The 16,166-nt window shown below is 46.3% G+C and overlaps 2 protein-coding genes across 2 annotated transcripts in view; one reads left to right on the forward strand and one right to left on the reverse strand.

Annotated features, from left to right (window-relative positions):
- The window catches only part of MYL1 (myosin light chain 1), a 28,529-nt gene extending 27,312 nt beyond the window's left edge, over positions 1-1,217 (reverse strand). The window contains exon 1 of the mRNA XM_006127381.4: positions 958-1,217. Coding sequence (XP_006127443.1) covers positions 958-1,095 — 138 coding nt within the window. The 5' untranslated portion in view covers positions 1,096-1,217. The remainder of the gene's footprint in view (positions 1-957) is intronic.
- Positions 1-16,166, forward strand: part of CPS1 (carbamoyl-phosphate synthase 1) — a 283,263-nt gene that overhangs the window by 42,105 nt on the left and 224,992 nt on the right. The window lies entirely within an intron of this gene.

Genomic DNA, 16,166 nt, shown 5'->3' on the forward strand with positions numbered 1-16,166 from the left:
GGTGGGGAATGACTATTTATAATGTTGCTTAGAGATACAGGTTGATGTAACTATCTCATTCCTCTTTGTCACCTCCCTTTCCCCAAGACAGACTTTCCTCCTTGCAGACAGTTCTTTTCAAGTAAAAAACCAACCACATTCAACTTAGCATGCGAAAACCAAAGAAAACACGAATTTGATTAATCTGCAACCTAAGAAAAACCTCTGAAAGGATTTTCCTGCTTGTTAGTTTCTTTGCAGCAACTAGCAAATTATGAACAAAAACATAGAGATGAAAAATATAGTCACTGAAACATTTCCCTTAAAGGTTTTCTACCTCATTATTTCATTTACCATAGGATCAATGTTTCTGGTAGCAAAGCTAAAAGGAAATTGATGGAATTGTCACGGTTGTCTTTTATGGAGGATAAGCAAAGCAGCTGTCAAATAAATGCACCCAGGACTAAAGAGTCAACAGCTGCTCCCAAAAATTTGGAAAGGCGTTCAGAGTGAAAGTTGCAAAGTAATGAGTCACTTTGAAAGAGAGGGAAGGAAGGAGTGAAATTTTTTCTTTTGCTAATTCAGTTTTCATGCTTCTAATTTGGAGTGTGTGTATCTTTTTTCCTTTTAAAAATTTCTTACATGCAGTTCCACTGAATGGAAAATTACTCTGGGCCAGGCTGGTGTTGCTAAGAGAACAGCTACACTGGCCACTATGTTAAAATTTTTTTGAGCTTTCCAGGTTTTGCTTTTGCATTAAAATGTGCGCCATGCTTTAGAGATTTCCAGCAATGTAGATAAATAAGAAGCTCAGGTAAATCAGGAAAGCCGTTCAGGTTACTCAGTCATTTCACAGCTGTCCCACACCCAGAAACAAATGCAAATATTTACTGCAGGTTCCCATAGGGATCTGCTAAATTTCCTGCTTTTTTGTGTTTCGGGGGCTCTTTCAGTGACCATGTAAGTTCAACCATTTACCTTGATGCTCTTCAGATCAATTGTTGGTTCTTTGGGTTTAGTTGGTTCTGGGGCAGGCGCTGGGGCAGCAGCTGGTGCCGGTGCCGGTGCCGGTGCTGATGCTGGTGCAGCTTTCTTAACATCCTTCTTTGGTGCCATTTTGTTTGTTTGTTTAAAAAAGCAAAGGACCCCAAAAAACCTTTAAAAGTGATTCCTGGGTAAGGAGCAGTGGTCAAGATGATCTACAGCCCAGAGCCTTGGAGGAGGACCCACTGTGTAAAACACTAAAAGGTCATATATATATTTCACTTAGTGCCTAATACAATCTTGACACATGCAGCTGGATTGGACAGTTTGCTAGTAGGGGGGATGTCATTCTCCCTCAGACTATAAATGGAATATAAAGGGTCAGGGCTACGTCAGATCAGGGCACTTCAGTGGCCTTTTTATAAAAGCCTCCCCTGCATTTTTTTCAAAATACAGAAGAAGAAGAGAGAAATATGACGAAGCCGGTTCCAAATCACTTGTTGGCATTCAAATACAGATGGACTTATGCTCTTTCTTGGTAGAATTTCCGTTGTGCTGAAGTCATAAATCTCCCCCTTCTTCCCCCCTCCCCCCCACCTTATGTGTCACTAGATTGTGTTTCACACTGGAATTTTTAATTTAAGCGTTGGGAAGATCACCAATTTCCATCCTCCTTGACCTCCTTCCTCCAGCCCCCTTTACTCCTCCTCTGCTTCCTCCTTCTGCCACAAAGTGCTGATCAGGCAAAGACTGGGGGTTGTTTAAAAATAAAGCAGACGTATATGGAAAACTCCTCATGCGTTCAGCCACCGTAACTCTCCCAGGGAGAAGAGCCCGCGAGAGCTCTCCTGCTGCTCTCCCTCTTCCTTCTAAGCCTAGAAAGCTATGGTAAAGTTGAGTCAAAAACTCCAAATCACTACCTTTAATCCAGTGTCATGTTGTAGCTGATGGACTGAGCCCCAGTTAAATGAAGATGCTCTACATGATATTGTTTTCCGATGCTGGTGCTTTTCCCCCCTTATCTAACCACAAACGATTAATCAAAAGAAGCATTTGTAATTGAACTGCCCTTCTTAAAACTTTTATTTATCTTTCCACACTTCAGTCTCCATAGAGACCTTCCTTCTTCCCGTGCTCTTCAGTTTGTTTCAGTGTGGAGAAGACAACTGAGTTTTTGATGGATCCCTGATATTTTATTCAGCAGAGCAAAAGAGTTTCCATTTCTACTAAATTGAATTACTTCCCCTCCAAGTCCATAGGCTTTAGAATTCCTTCAGACACTTCGAGGGTAGACTGAAACACCTACTGACATAGGCTTTGGATTCTTGCAGTTTTATACTAATAAGTGCAAGGCTATTAACAGAGCCATTATTCATGTCCTTGAGGATTCCAGGTTGGAGAGGGTTATAATTAGAGACATCCAAGGCTCTCGCAGCACCTCCTAGCTCCGTGTCTCATCTCCTCAGCCCAGCAAGCATGGGCGTTGCTTTGAAAATGGGCCTTTCAGAAGGAGACATTTACAGAAACCACAACGGAGCAGGGGAAGGCTGGCACTAGACCAGGCCTCGGGAAATCGGGGCTACTCACAGACCTCTGGTGCGATCCAGGACAAGTGAGTTTTTTGGGTCCGTTCCTTTTAGTCGATAGACCCCCGCTGAAGGTGTGGCCCTTCATCTCTGTGCCTCAGGCTCCTGTCTATAAAAGGTCGCTCAAACTTCCTCTCTCCTGCCTGTAAAGCTTACAAACACCTAGGAGCAGAAAATGTAGTTAGATAAAATATGGGCTAGCGAAACGGCTAAATCCTTTGAAATGTAAACAAGACTTCCATCGTAACTGCATCCCTTGTTCCCTTTCCTTTTCGCTGGAGAGTCTTAGAAGAGGAACCCCTCCCCTGGACTTGTTTGACAATCCCTTAGATGGCCTCAGAGATGGTGGTAACTGTCCTTGGGGGGAGGAGGAGAAGTAGTTATGATGAGCTGGGGCTGCCCTTGTTGTTGGTCTGATTTCACTTCATCCCACTCAGGGGCTGGGATTCAGCTGGAACCAGCAGAGGTGGTGATGTTCTCTGGATCTCTCTGGTCAGGGTGTTTCTCGGCACCAGGATGAGGAAGGCCTGGGGTTCCGAGGGTGGTAGACATGGTCATGGATCTTACTCGAGGAGTTTCCATCTGTTCTTTTGCATTTACTTTTGCTCCCCACTTCAGAAGCCTCTTGCTTGGAGGAGCCACCAAGAAAGTGATGGGTGCAGTAGTCACCTCAATAGGAGGGCCACCAATTAGGTCTAATGTCCAATGCATGAAATATGGTGAATTGATTTCCAGTTCTTGCTTTGCTTTTGTTTTGTCACCAAGGGTGATTTCAACATAGTCCTTGGATCATGTCAATAGCCCCCCCCCCCCCTTCATTTTTTTGGTTAGGTCTAATCTCTCTCTCTCTCTCTCTCCGGTTCTGTGGCACCTGTTTATAGTAAGGATGCTAAATTGCAGTTATCTGGCTAACTGACTGCACAACTAGTCGTGTAGAAGGGCTGCTCTGCAGAGCCTCGGGGGTAGCAGTCCCGGCTCGTGCCGGCTCCAGGAGCCACCCGCACTGCGCCTCTGCATTTTAAATGTAGCAAGAGCTTCCTGGCTCTTAATACATTTAAAATGAAGAGGTGCAGCATGCTGGGCCAGCAGGCCCCATCTGCTGCAGACAGGGGCTGCTGCCGAAGCAGCCTCCTCTATTCCCACCCCCACTGCCTCTGATAAAGGCAGTGGGGGGAGAGGGGCAGGCGGCACCATAGAGACGGTACTGGGGGGAGCCGGCTTTTAATCCGGCTCCCCCCAGCACCAGCTCCTGTTTCCCCTCCCTCCTGCTGTATCTCATAAAGGAAGCAAGAGGAGGAAGTGGGTAGTCAGTACTCCAGTTGACTACTTGATACGCTTACAGGGTAGTCGACTACTCATTAACGTCCATAGTTTATAGCAGTCTTTGTTGAAAGCAACCTGGGAGTATTTCCCATCAGCATTTGCTGTTATAGGTCAGTGTGTTTGTTATCTTGCAGACACTTACATGCTCTTTACAATTGTGCTCACAGTTGGGGTAAACTTTTTTTTGGCCCGGTTCCCACAGTGGGACAGGGATGGATGACTTGAGCGTTGCTTGCTTTGCTCATCCCCTCTGCTGCACCGTCGGAAGAGAGGATACTGGGTTGGAGGGATCTTCCCTTCTGACGTTCTCTCTCGCTCTGTGTAAGTGCAGCCACTGGCACAGCGGAGCCCTGCTCTTGGTTTAAACGGACAAGCACTACTGTAATATTTCTAACAGATGTGTGCATCCTCCATCGATATACACACAGCCCTGTGGTAAGGGTGATGGTCACCCCCTTGTTGGACACACCCAGGTTTCTCAAGTTTGAGCTAAAGAGTCAGGCCTTTGGAGATGAGGGCTGTAACAGCTCAGCTCCTCTGGATTGGGCACAATAGGTCTATGTCTACACTGGCGGGTTATTGCGCAAGAACGGCTGTTATTGTGCAAGAACCTGCAGAGCATCCACACTGCCCACCCTCTCTTGCGCAAGAAAATGTACGGTACGGCGTGGTAAGAGAGGGCTTCTTGCGCAAGAGCTACACTCTTTTCTTACAAGTGTAAGCTCTCTTGCGCAAGAGCTGTTGCGCAAGAGGGCAGTGTGGACGCGCTTCAGGGGTTGCTTGCACAAGAAAGCCCTATGGCTAAAATGGCCATCAGAGCTTTCTTGCGCAAGAGAGCATCCACACTGCCAGGGGCGGATATAGGGCAGGGCGAGCGGGGCGGCCGCCCTGGGCCCCGCGCTTCAAAAAGCCCCACGCATGCGCTGTGGCAAAGGGGGGGCCCTGTGGAATTATGTTGCCCGGGGCCCCGCATCTGCCCCTGCACACTGCCCTGGGCACTCTTGCACAAAAGCACATCTCAGACATGGCAGCGTGGCCGTGTTCTTGTGCAAGAACCCGGCAGTGTAGACATAGCTTCGGGGACCTGTCACACACCAGTGGATCTGCATTTCAGGTATACACCCCGTAGTGCGTATTGTGTGTCCCCACAACATAAAATAATGCTGGAAGGCTTTCTGTGGTGCAGAATGTGCCAAAGAGCAGGAGTCTCCAGTGACTAAGCTAGTTGTGGTGCAGAAGCACAAGTGCAATGCAAACCACTAGCAGTGTTGATCCAACTCTGTGTCATTTATGTGTAAAGAATTTAAAACACAGAAACACACATGCTTAGATGGCCCCACATTTGTAGGATTGTTAGGATTCACCCCAGCAGGTCTGTGGCCATCAGGTATTTGGAAGGGCCCAAGCACTTCTGCAAACCCTCCAGGCATTAGAACAAAGTGAGATGAAAACTAAACACCTTTAAAAAGAAAAGCTAAACTTTTTGGAATGTGCTCACACTTTAAGCCCAGTTCCACCAATCAGGGCCATGTTTCATGTTTCCTCAGTTCCCCTAGCTCCCCCCAAAAAGTTAGCTTTAGTCAGGCATTCCTGCAAAATAACCCTATGGATTTAAGAAGGCAAACAGCTGTAGCTAATAAAGAGGAAGGAGGGTTCAGGGAGACCTGGGTTGAGGTCCTTGCTCTGCCACAGATTTCCTAAGTGACCTTGGGCAAGTCACTGCGTATCCATCTCAGTTCCTGAGATGCTTAGGAACTGCATTTTGCCTGTGTTTGGCCGGTGAGGGGGTCTGTGCCCATTCATGCTACGCTTCAGTCAATAGTGGCAGACGCAGCCCCACTTTCGGGTGTTACAGCAACAAGGTTCCTCTTCCGCTTTTGGCCGTGAATAACCCGATGTGGGTGTCAGGCTGTGCCAGAGCCATCTTGCTGCCACTGCTTCCTGGAAGGGTGACAAGGCCCACTTGTGAGAGAAAGCAACAAACCTCCTCAGCTGCTGCTGTTCTTCATGGCCGCTGTTGCTTCCCGTGTTGTTCCGTGGCAGACAGACAGAAGTGTTTGGGGAATTTATGGGTACAAATAAGATTTAACCTAAATTAACCTGAGGACCAAAAAAGACAACAGTGCAAAGAGAGCTCTCCAGAAAGACCATATGCATGTGTGTTTCTATTCTGCATCAAATAACAATATTTTAAATGAAACGGATGGAGCTGGCTGAATTGAGATCTTTTATGTACTATGTATTTGAGAGAGTTTGTCTGTCTGTGAGGCAGTTTGTTCTAGAACTGCTCCTACACGGTAAGAGCTAGGACCACCAACTTTGGTAGGAAGCTTCCTCTCATCAGAACTTAAAGCCAGGTCAGGGTTTGGTTGTGCCAGGACAATGGGATGTGCCTGGAATGCATTTTGTCTCATCAAAGGGAAAGGGAGGGTGTGATAACAGGGAGAGTTATACTCATGAATGACCACAGGGGGACGGTTATACCCAAGAAAGATCACAAGGGGGCAGGGAGCAGCCACTGGCCGGCAGCACAGCCTCCGCCACCATGGCCTGCCCCGGGGAACAGCTACTGGCTGGGCTGTGCAGCCCCTGCTGCCCTGGGCTGGCTCTGAGGAGCACTCCCTGATGCCCTGGGTTGGCCCGGGGAGTAGCCGGTGGGTGGGCCTCATGGCTCCGGGAAGAAGCCTTTGGCTGCCCCCACCCCATCCCCGAAGGCCCCCATCCCTTCCCCTGAGGCCTCCCTCCCAACCCACATCTCTGACTTCTGCAGCCCCCTCCCCTAGCTTCCTTCCTTGAACCCCTCACATCCCCAAGCTCCTGCCCTGACTCCTGCACCCCCCACACCCGCAGCTCCTTGCCCTCAAGGGCCTGAGCAATGGCCAGTCAATCTTCTAGTTCTTCAATAGAACTTGTGTGTTACAATCCAAATGCTGGGCGAGGAAGCTGCCATGAGCAGGGCTATTTTGGATACGCTCTCAGGGGCAATGGATACATGTTCTTTAGGGAATATTTATCAATCGCTCTGTCCACTCCGTTCTGTTCCTTGCTCTCCGGTCTCCAGCCATGAGAGGGGATCCACAACGGCTACACCCAAGGGGTGATGGTAGGTTCCGGAAAGAAAAGGGGAGGAGAAACGGCCACCAAAACAAGGAAAGAGCGATAAAACGAGCCTCGCGAGTTTGTGAAAAGCAAAAGCAAGAGAGGACTGGCCTGGACGTCAAAGGACAGATTTAAGAAGTGTTTGGAAAAGTGCATACGAGGGGAGAAGGGCACCAACTGCTGCGCCACATATAGCCCACGGCTGACTTTGCACTTGTGCCTTCTTGCCCTCCTGCTCAAGGCTTTCTAATTCTGTCGCAATGTCAGTGTCTCCAGGCAACCCCAAGTGAGGCATGTAAGACGTTCCTCTGAGAATGCTCCCGCCCCTTAGCTTCCCTCCCCTCGTGAGGGGGACCTGCCAAGGGGAAAACATAGCCCCTGGATCCTCCCCGAACAATCCAGAGGCCATTTCCTCCTTGAAAAAGAAATCCAGTTGCTCACATGCTTTTCAATTCATTTTCCAGCCTCCTGGGTGGCCTCTGATAACTCATGGTGGGAGATCGAAAGAGTATCGTTTTATGTTCATGCATGCTTGCCCTTGTAGGAAACAACCCCACCCAGAGTAAAAAATGCAGTAAATGGCTGATAAAATGTGGCTGAAAAATTCGTGACCGCATTTCCCCCTGGCACCTGTTCTAGCTTCCTTCAGCCAGACTGGCCGTTAAGGCAAGGCACGTGTATTGATTCTCTTCAGGCAGGATTCTTTGCACAGGAAATGTTAGCTGACAGGGCCTGTGGGGATAGTTCTCACTACTTGGTTTTAAATATACAGATTAAGTGCTGCACAAGATGCTATTCCCAGCACGGTCGCTCATAGCGTATGTATTAAAATCCCCTTGGTGCAATTAGAATTCTTGTAGCTTCACTGCCCCAGAACCTGGGCACCAGCTGTAGAGATTGACGGTCTCTCCTTGTCTCATTCCGGGAATGTGTAACGAAAGAATTAAATTACTGTTCATTTAAATGAGCTGTGTCTTTCTCAAGTCCTATTTCGATAATCTGCTAGAAGACAGAATGCCGTGAGAATTGGAAAGGGCATTAAAGGATGGCTAAGTAAATAGCACCACGTCCACAAATATCTGCATAGTCTAGTTTCTATGCGACTTGACAGCAGAGCGACTTTTTTTTTTCTTGGACAAACAAAACCCTAAAGAGGGTTTGAAATTATTCAGAATGGAAGGGCCAAACTGTTGGCTGGCGTCAATCAGCAGTCGTTTGAAGTCAGTGGAGCTCTGCTAATTTATGCCAGCTGAGGCCCCAGCCCAAAAATCTGTCTCCTTTCCGATGAAAACGCCTAGTTCTGCCCAGTGGAGGGTGTACACTGCTTAAGTACAGCAGCACATATGGGACTCTAAATTATATTGGTATAGTCAGGTACAGCCCTGTAGTTTTCCAGCATTTTGCCTGATTTCTGGTATTTATAATGGATCACTTATTTAAGTAGACAGTAATTTGCATAACTTAGAACCTGCTTGCAGGAGCCAGGCGAAGGAGATTGGAATTCTTCAGCTATTTCTATGCATTGCAATAGGTGCATTCTGGCTAGAGCAAACATCTGCTTCTAAGGCTTCACTTGACTTCATTGTCTATTGGAGCAGGTAGGGAAGATATTCAGGGGGGAAAAAGGCCCTTGTGTCACACCTTGCTATGCACAATTCTCTGCCCTTGTGAATGATCTGTGGTGTTCTCCACAACTCAGAAGCTGCCTGTGATCATCTAGGAAGCACACACAGTGTTTGGAATCGGCACCCACAACCAAAACAACTAGAGGTCTACTGGGGGGGAGGAGAGGGGTGAACACATCTACTCTGAGGGCACCCAGAGGTACCTAAAGCACAGATTTAGTCTCTTGACGTTATTCTCCGCCTCTTCCTCATGTCACGCGAGGTCCTCATGCCTGAGCATATTTTTTGTAGCTTTGGAATGTGTGTAGTTGTTCCCTATAGACGGGGTATTTATCGGAGGGGCCGAGCGTGGGTGTCCACTTCCTACAAAAGCGACGAAGAGTCCTGTGGCACCTTATAGACTAACTGAAGTGTAGGAGCATAAGCTTTCGTGGGCAAAGACCCACTTCGTCAGATGCATGTCATGCATCTGACGAAGTGGATCTTTGCCCACGAAAGCTTATGCTCCTACACTTCAGTTAGTCTATAAGGTGCCACAGGACTCTTCGTCGCTTTTGCAGATTCAGACTAACACGGCTACCCCTCTGACACTTCCTACAGGAAGCTTCCTGGTTAAAGGCATTTCTGGCTACTGGTACCGCTTGGGCATTCCCAGACAGTGACTTGTTTGTAAAGGCCTGGAGATCCCCTAGCATGGTGTGGAGAGTCCTGGGTCCTGGTATCTCGACTCATTCACTGTGCTGGTCAAGCCACTGGGCCGGATCTGCTCTGCCTGCCTGGGTTGCCCCCTGGACAATCTCCTGGTCTCTAGTTCAGGACGTGCTCCCACTGAGCTCACTGGCCAACCCACCCGGTCTTCTCCCAGCATGCCCCTCTGCCATCTGACCAGTCAGAGCTCTCCTGATGTCCTTTCCCGGAACGGGCAGGACTGAGCACTCCCCCGGAGCAGCATTCCTCTTCTCCAGGGAGAGGTGGGCGAGAAGTGATGGGTGGAATTTCCCCAAAGTCCTCTAGCCAACCAGGGTGGTAGAAGGGCCTGTTCCTAATCAGTGAGGGCTCAGGGAAAGAGAACGGTCTCTTTCACACTCTTGACCTAGGGACTGGAGGCTCTGCAGCCTTGATCAAAGACTAAGGCTCCTTGTCTTGGGGGACTAAAGGACCCAGCCTCGTGTTACTTGGTGCTTAGGGCAGGAAACAGGAAGGAAGAACCACTGGGTTCAGGTCCCTTCTGTGCCACTGGCTCACTTTGAAGCCTTGGCCAAACCACGTAAGTTCACTGTGGTGTAGCTTACCTATTCTTAAGTGCTTTTAACTTCACGCCTGCTAGGAAAATTACATTGGTCAAGCACTTTCGTATCCTCCAATGGGAGGCTTTATGCAAGTGCAAAGTTCTGCTATCGGAAGAGTGTCCATAAATAATTTTTTCCCTCCTCCCTCTTTCTAAAACTTCTTCCCGTCTCCTTCCAGAAGACCTGTTAACTTTCTCTAAATGGCCAGGAGGCCCGGAGACCCTTATTTAGAATTAGGGAGTCAGGTAACATGATGTCGCTTAAGAATGTTATTCTGCGCCTCATATGACCTATGAGATCAGAGGTTGATATGGAGCTATGTAAAACTGCTGTCATAGAAAGAACCATAAATCTTTGGGAATCAGGCAGTATTTCAAAACATGGGCGGTGAGAAACTCCACGGGGATCATATGGAGTGTTTCCTATATCGCTCCACTATGGAGGTTACGTGTATCCTTTGCAGAGGGCTAACGTCAAGCTGCAGCTTTCCTCATGTGGAATGTTTTTAATAATTAAAATGGAAATGACTATTTCCCACACTGTGTCCAGGATTAAGAGTTTTGGGGGGGATGCTGATGGAAGTGGCATGGGTCAGGCCAATTACACAATCCGAGAACTCCATTATGCGCTTAAATATATGCAATACTGAAATCTCTTCTTTGGCTTGTCAAGCCAACATGCAAAATGCTTTCCAGTGTCTTATGGCTCTAACGTTGCCAATTTCAGAGGCTGATGATGTTCTCTCGGTAGATGGCAACTGCTGAAGGGGAGCTCAGAAGCGTCTGTTGTTTATTAGTAGTAGTAGTAGTTAATACTTTGGGCCAAATTTATCCCAAGGGCAACTCCACTGATGCTACAACAGGGACAAATTTTGTATTTCAGTTTTTTTGCGCTAAGTATTTTCTACCTGGCAAAACTTTAGGTTGGGCAAAATGAATACAATTGGCCTGTACGTATGGAGAGAGAATTTGGGGGAAAGTATATGGAAAGGGGAGTTTGACATCTCTGTGGTACCATCACTGCTATCATTGTGAAAAGTTCATTATAAAAGGGTGACCACATCTGCATTTCTTTCAAGTAAATGCCAACTTGGACCCCAAATTCCTAACCCTAGGTACTAGAATTGGGCGAATAATTAATTCAGAAGGAATGAATGAAGTGTACCTTTTTTTTTTTTCTATTTTGGAATGATCCTAGTCAAAGTTTACATGCCCAGTAATGATTTTTAGCTTGTAGAGATAGTATGAGTGGCTCACCGTGATTGTTCAGTATTAGCAATTTGGGCTTTTTTGACTGGACACCTGAGTCAGTGAATCCACTGACCAGAGAAAAGTCTTGTGATTTACAAATTCATAATTTGTTTTCAGCAAATGTTCTGAATGTTCACTGAAAGTGAGCTCTTGTGGCAAACATACCTGCCAATAAACTCCATTTGCCCTACTGTTCATGAACAGCAAAGACAGTGGGATTTCGACAAAGTTGAAGTGAACTTGTTTGAAAATTCATATGAATATTTGGAGCCACATGTGCAGTATTCACTCAGAGATGGAGTCCAGGGCATTTTCCATAATTTAAACTATTTTTACTTCCCCTTATTTGCATGAGAATGGAGCACTTGTTTCTGCAGTGTTGGCTGCTATTTCAGCTTCTAGCTGTGATTCCCGTATCAGCCCAAGGTACCAGAATCAGCCTGAGTGGTTTTTTTTTTCATGTAATATGATTAAATCAAGCTCATCCTTCTACAGGGAAACATACCTGAGAAGCTTAATCTCCATGGCATTACGTTAGCTTATCATATTATAACACTATAATAGCGTCATGGTCTGTTCTGTTTTCCTCAGGGGGATTTAACTTCCAATTTTTAAAAGATGCCTTTTTTGCCTATAACTACCTCTTTCCCTGTTTATTCCGGGGTGTCATTATTTTTTGGTCTTGTTACTCTGCAGTGTTTGGGGTGTGGATTTAATCTGAGCATCCATGATAGCGTTCTTAAACAATTTCCATGCAGCTTGCAGGCATTTTATTCTTGTGACTTTGTTTTTTAAAAATTTCCGTATACGTAGCATCCTCATTTTTGTTTAGCTCCCCTTTTGGGAAATAAATGCTTCTGTGGTGGGTTTCTTTAGTCTTCCTCCCCCCAAGGATGTTAAGTGTAAATGATATTATGGTCACTAACATTAAGCGCTTCCACTGTATTCACCTCTCAGAACAGACTCAGTGCTCCACTTAGAACTAAATAAAAACCTTCTTCTCCCCTTGTGGGTTCCAGTACTAGCTGGTCAAAAAAGCAGTCATTAATGGTGTCTAGAAATTTTATTTCCACATCCCGTCCTGAGGATGTGGATCCAGTCACTTTGGGGGTAGTTTTAATCCCCCTTTATGAATGAGTTCTCTACTTTTATGGCCTCTCTGTTCTCCCAGAGCATTTCACAATTGCTGTCTGCCTCCTGGCAAGGTGGTGGGTAGTATATTCTTGCTGCTATAATTTCATGAAACAAGCATGGAATTTCTATCCATAGATGTTCTGTAGTACAGCTGGAGACATTTAAAATGTTTACTTTGACTCTCTATACTTTTTTCCACATAAAGTACCACACCCTCACCGGTGCAACTGACTCTGTCATTCCAATATATTTTATACCCTGGTATTACCACATGATATTGATTAGCCTCATTCCTACAAGTTTACATGATGCCTAGTATATTCTTGTCCTCATGTAATTCCAGGCACTCAATTCATATCCTTATCCTCATGTAATTCCAGGCACTCAATTCACCTACCCTAATATGTACTCTTTTAGCATATGTGTGCGACAGGCACTTCCTGTGACTAGAGGCCCTGCTAAGATGAGGCCCATGGAGGGTAGAGAGACTCACGGCTCTAATCTATTTTGTGTCTCTGAGGCACAAGGCCCATGCTTGACAGTGTCACTTTGCTCTGGGCCCAAAGCAGGGGTGTGCCAATTGGGCATACGTTAGCCCACAGGCTACATCTACACTACAAGTTTTCTCCGCAAAAAATATGCTAACGAGGGACTCATTTGCATGAGTCATGATCTCCTTTGCACATTTTTTGCCAATCCATTTTTGCACAAAAACCCATTGCAAAAACGGATAGGAAGACGATATGCAAATGAGATCACAATTCATGCAAATGAGTCCCTCATTAGCATATATTTTGCGGAGAAAACTCATTGTGTAGATGTAGCCACAATGTTTAATATTTCCACAATGCCCAGTATTTAAAAATACAAATGCTTAACGCATAGCTGGGCCCGGTGGCGCAATAGAGAACTGGCCACTATTTCAGGATGGCAAAGGGGAACACAAGGGGAAACAAAAAGATGATGTAGTAAAAATGGAGACATTGGTGCAAGCCCCAAAGCTCTTAGGCAAGGGAGTTTAAATCCCATGGAAGCCAATGGGATTTGAACACATGGCGAAAGCTGAGCGGTTGAAAGCTTTCGAAGGGATTTGGAAGCCCAGTTCCCGGCTAAATGAATCTGCTGCCTTGAAAACCTCAGTCAAAGGCTACACTTTTAAGAAGCGCCTCAGTGGTGCAGGGTAGATTTGCAGAGGCGCTGAGGGTGGTTAAGCCCCCCGAGTGTAAAAGTCAGGGGGAGTTTGTGGCACTAGGTGGCTAAGATCCCGTTTTCATGTGCCTAAGTCACTTGAAGAGTGTTTGGGTATGGCTGCGCTGGTTGTGTCCTTTCCAGCTGGAGTTGATGTACAGGTGCTAACTCCCCCTAAAAATAGACGCTGTGGTGGTGTGAGTGATGGGCAGAGCTAGCGGCCTTAGACGGATCCTATCCAAGATGCTAGATGTGTGCTAGGAGCAGATTGCCTATACCACTGCTCACTCCCAGCAGCTACACTGCTATTTTTACTAGACTAGCTTGATCAGAGGTATATTTGCTCAAGCTACAAGATTGCATCTTGCAGGGTGCCTCATTGAAACACAATGGGACTTAAGTTCCTAAGTAATTTTTACAAAATTTTACTCTGGATTCTTGGGTGTCTTGTTGAATCAGGATCTTATTTGATGACAAAGTAACAGCTCACTGCTACATATTTTTCCAAGTTTAAAAAACCCCACTTTTAGAAATCTGTTTGGTCGATTTATTTTTGCATCTCCACTTACTGCAAGATTTTTTTTTTAAGAAAATTTTCCCCAAATCTCTCTCGTGACTTTCATTACTTTATTGTAATGATGTTTAGCAGATGCAAGGTAGCAAAGTCTGACAGCCCTGCTACAGGTATTGAGATTAAATGCCCAGTGTGAAGCTTATCCTGTCGTGTACTTGCTCGTCTACCAGAGGGTGATGGATGTCGAAGAGTACCTTCACAAAAACAACCAATATGCTGCAATTTAGCAGAAAATGCGATTAATTCCACAAGAGTTTGAAACTGACATTTCTGTAATTAACTGTAAAAGTGTCCTGCTACACTGTGTCTTCAAAGGAAAAGACAAAAGCAGCTTGTCTGGGTATTAACGCACAGAGTAGCAGAATCTGCCTGAACCACTGTTTTCTCAGTCTGTCTGTTCTCTGTGCTCTGGGATCAGATGAGTTCAGCTCTTCCTGCAGCAGCCACTTAGCATTAGACAGATGAAGCGAACAGTCTCTTTGTACGTTTCAGTTTGGAATACAACAGCTGCCTAGGTCCTCTGTCGCTGTTCCTGTCCGTAATGAAGATGGTAATTCTTATTTATTGGCCAAGGATTTCTCAAGGGATTTTGGGGGCACCCAACTTGAACCTGGCCATCAGAAAATGTTCATCCTCCATGCACTGAAAATCAGGTGTCTTTGAAGCTGAATATCCAGCGAGGGACACATTGTCACTTCTGAAAATCTCTGCTGTTCTGGATGGGATTTTCAAAAGCAGCCACCACTGGTCTAATTTTGCTCCCCTTTGCATTCCTGTGTGAAATTACTTATGTGTGATGTGGTTGGAGGATCAGGGCTTATGACAAGAAGTCGTATGGTAGAAGCAAAGGCAAGGGAGGGAGTTCAAGACAACAGGGATAATATTAAAAAAAAATGTGTAGAGGCAATTGTGGTACTTAACACAAACTAGTTAATAAGACCTCACCGATTCTAAGCCAGCGCTACTCAACTTTGGAAGCTCCAGAGGCCACAATGATACTCACAGCACAAAGCTGAGGACTGCAACTTAAGTGTGGTTGCAGATACTGTATAAGCAAATATATGCAAATAGCTTCTTTCACACTGACGGGCATGAATACAAAGATTAAGGCAAGACTTCACAACACGCAGGCCCCATTTAAGTCAGGTCTGCTGATATTAATAAAATGCAACATTTACTCCATTTCTGCCCATATGACAGCACTTTTAATGAGCAATGACAGTCCAGGAACTCAATTACTAAAATGCATCTCAACAGAAGACCATTTATTCAGGGCTTGACAAACCACGGCAAAATCTACTTGCCAGCCCTGCACTGCGCATGCACCAGCTCTGCATTGAGCATGCGCGCGCGCTGCTGGTGAATGGGGTGACCGGCTGAAATCTACTTGCCCCGGGCGATAGATTCACTGATTTGTCAAGCCCTGATTATATTGACTGCTTTTTGTTTTGGCGCTCTCTCCCGCAGGCTGTGGGTTGATCCCTGTGTAAACCCAAACTGCACCACAGGCCGCAAACAAACGGGCCATGGGCCACATATTGAGTAGTCCTGTTCTAAGCCCTGAGGGGCAGGGATTTTCTGTATGTATTTTTCAGGACCATGAAGCCCTGTTCCCACTTTGGGGCTTGGGCTGCTACCGCAGATACGTTTTACTGCTTGTACTCCTTGAAGAGAGGTAGGGAAGTATTGCAATTCCCACGTTAACAGGCAGGGAGACTTGCTCAAGGCCACACAGGAAGTCAGTGGCAGAGTTACAATGTTAGCGGCTCATAATTCAGTGTGTGCTTTTAACTCCCTGCTTCAGGATCTGCGGTGATTGCAGGCACCTGGCATATTTCTCTCTCACACATTCTGCATACTGTTGCTGATTGCCTAGCCTGAGGCCCTGCAACTACCAGTCTGATTTTTTTTTTCTGCTCTTTCATCTTCTCTCTTTGCCTGGGATGCTTGAGAACCCGCGTATGCTGGGCACTCAGCTTTGTATTCATAACTAGCAGCCACTTTTTCCCAGGGATTAGGTTGGAACTGAAGAAAGCGTGCCGATCTCCTGGTGCATCTGGCCTAGGGTTGGTTTGGATGGCCAACGAGACCCTGCTGCTTTTAATACCTCCACTGTCTCCTGGCCAATGCATAAT

This window comes from Pelodiscus sinensis, chromosome 7, assembly GCF_049634645.1.
Source record: "Pelodiscus sinensis isolate JC-2024 chromosome 7, ASM4963464v1, whole genome shotgun sequence".
In the NCBI taxonomy this organism is placed as follows: domain Eukaryota; kingdom Metazoa; phylum Chordata; order Testudines; family Trionychidae; genus Pelodiscus; species Pelodiscus sinensis.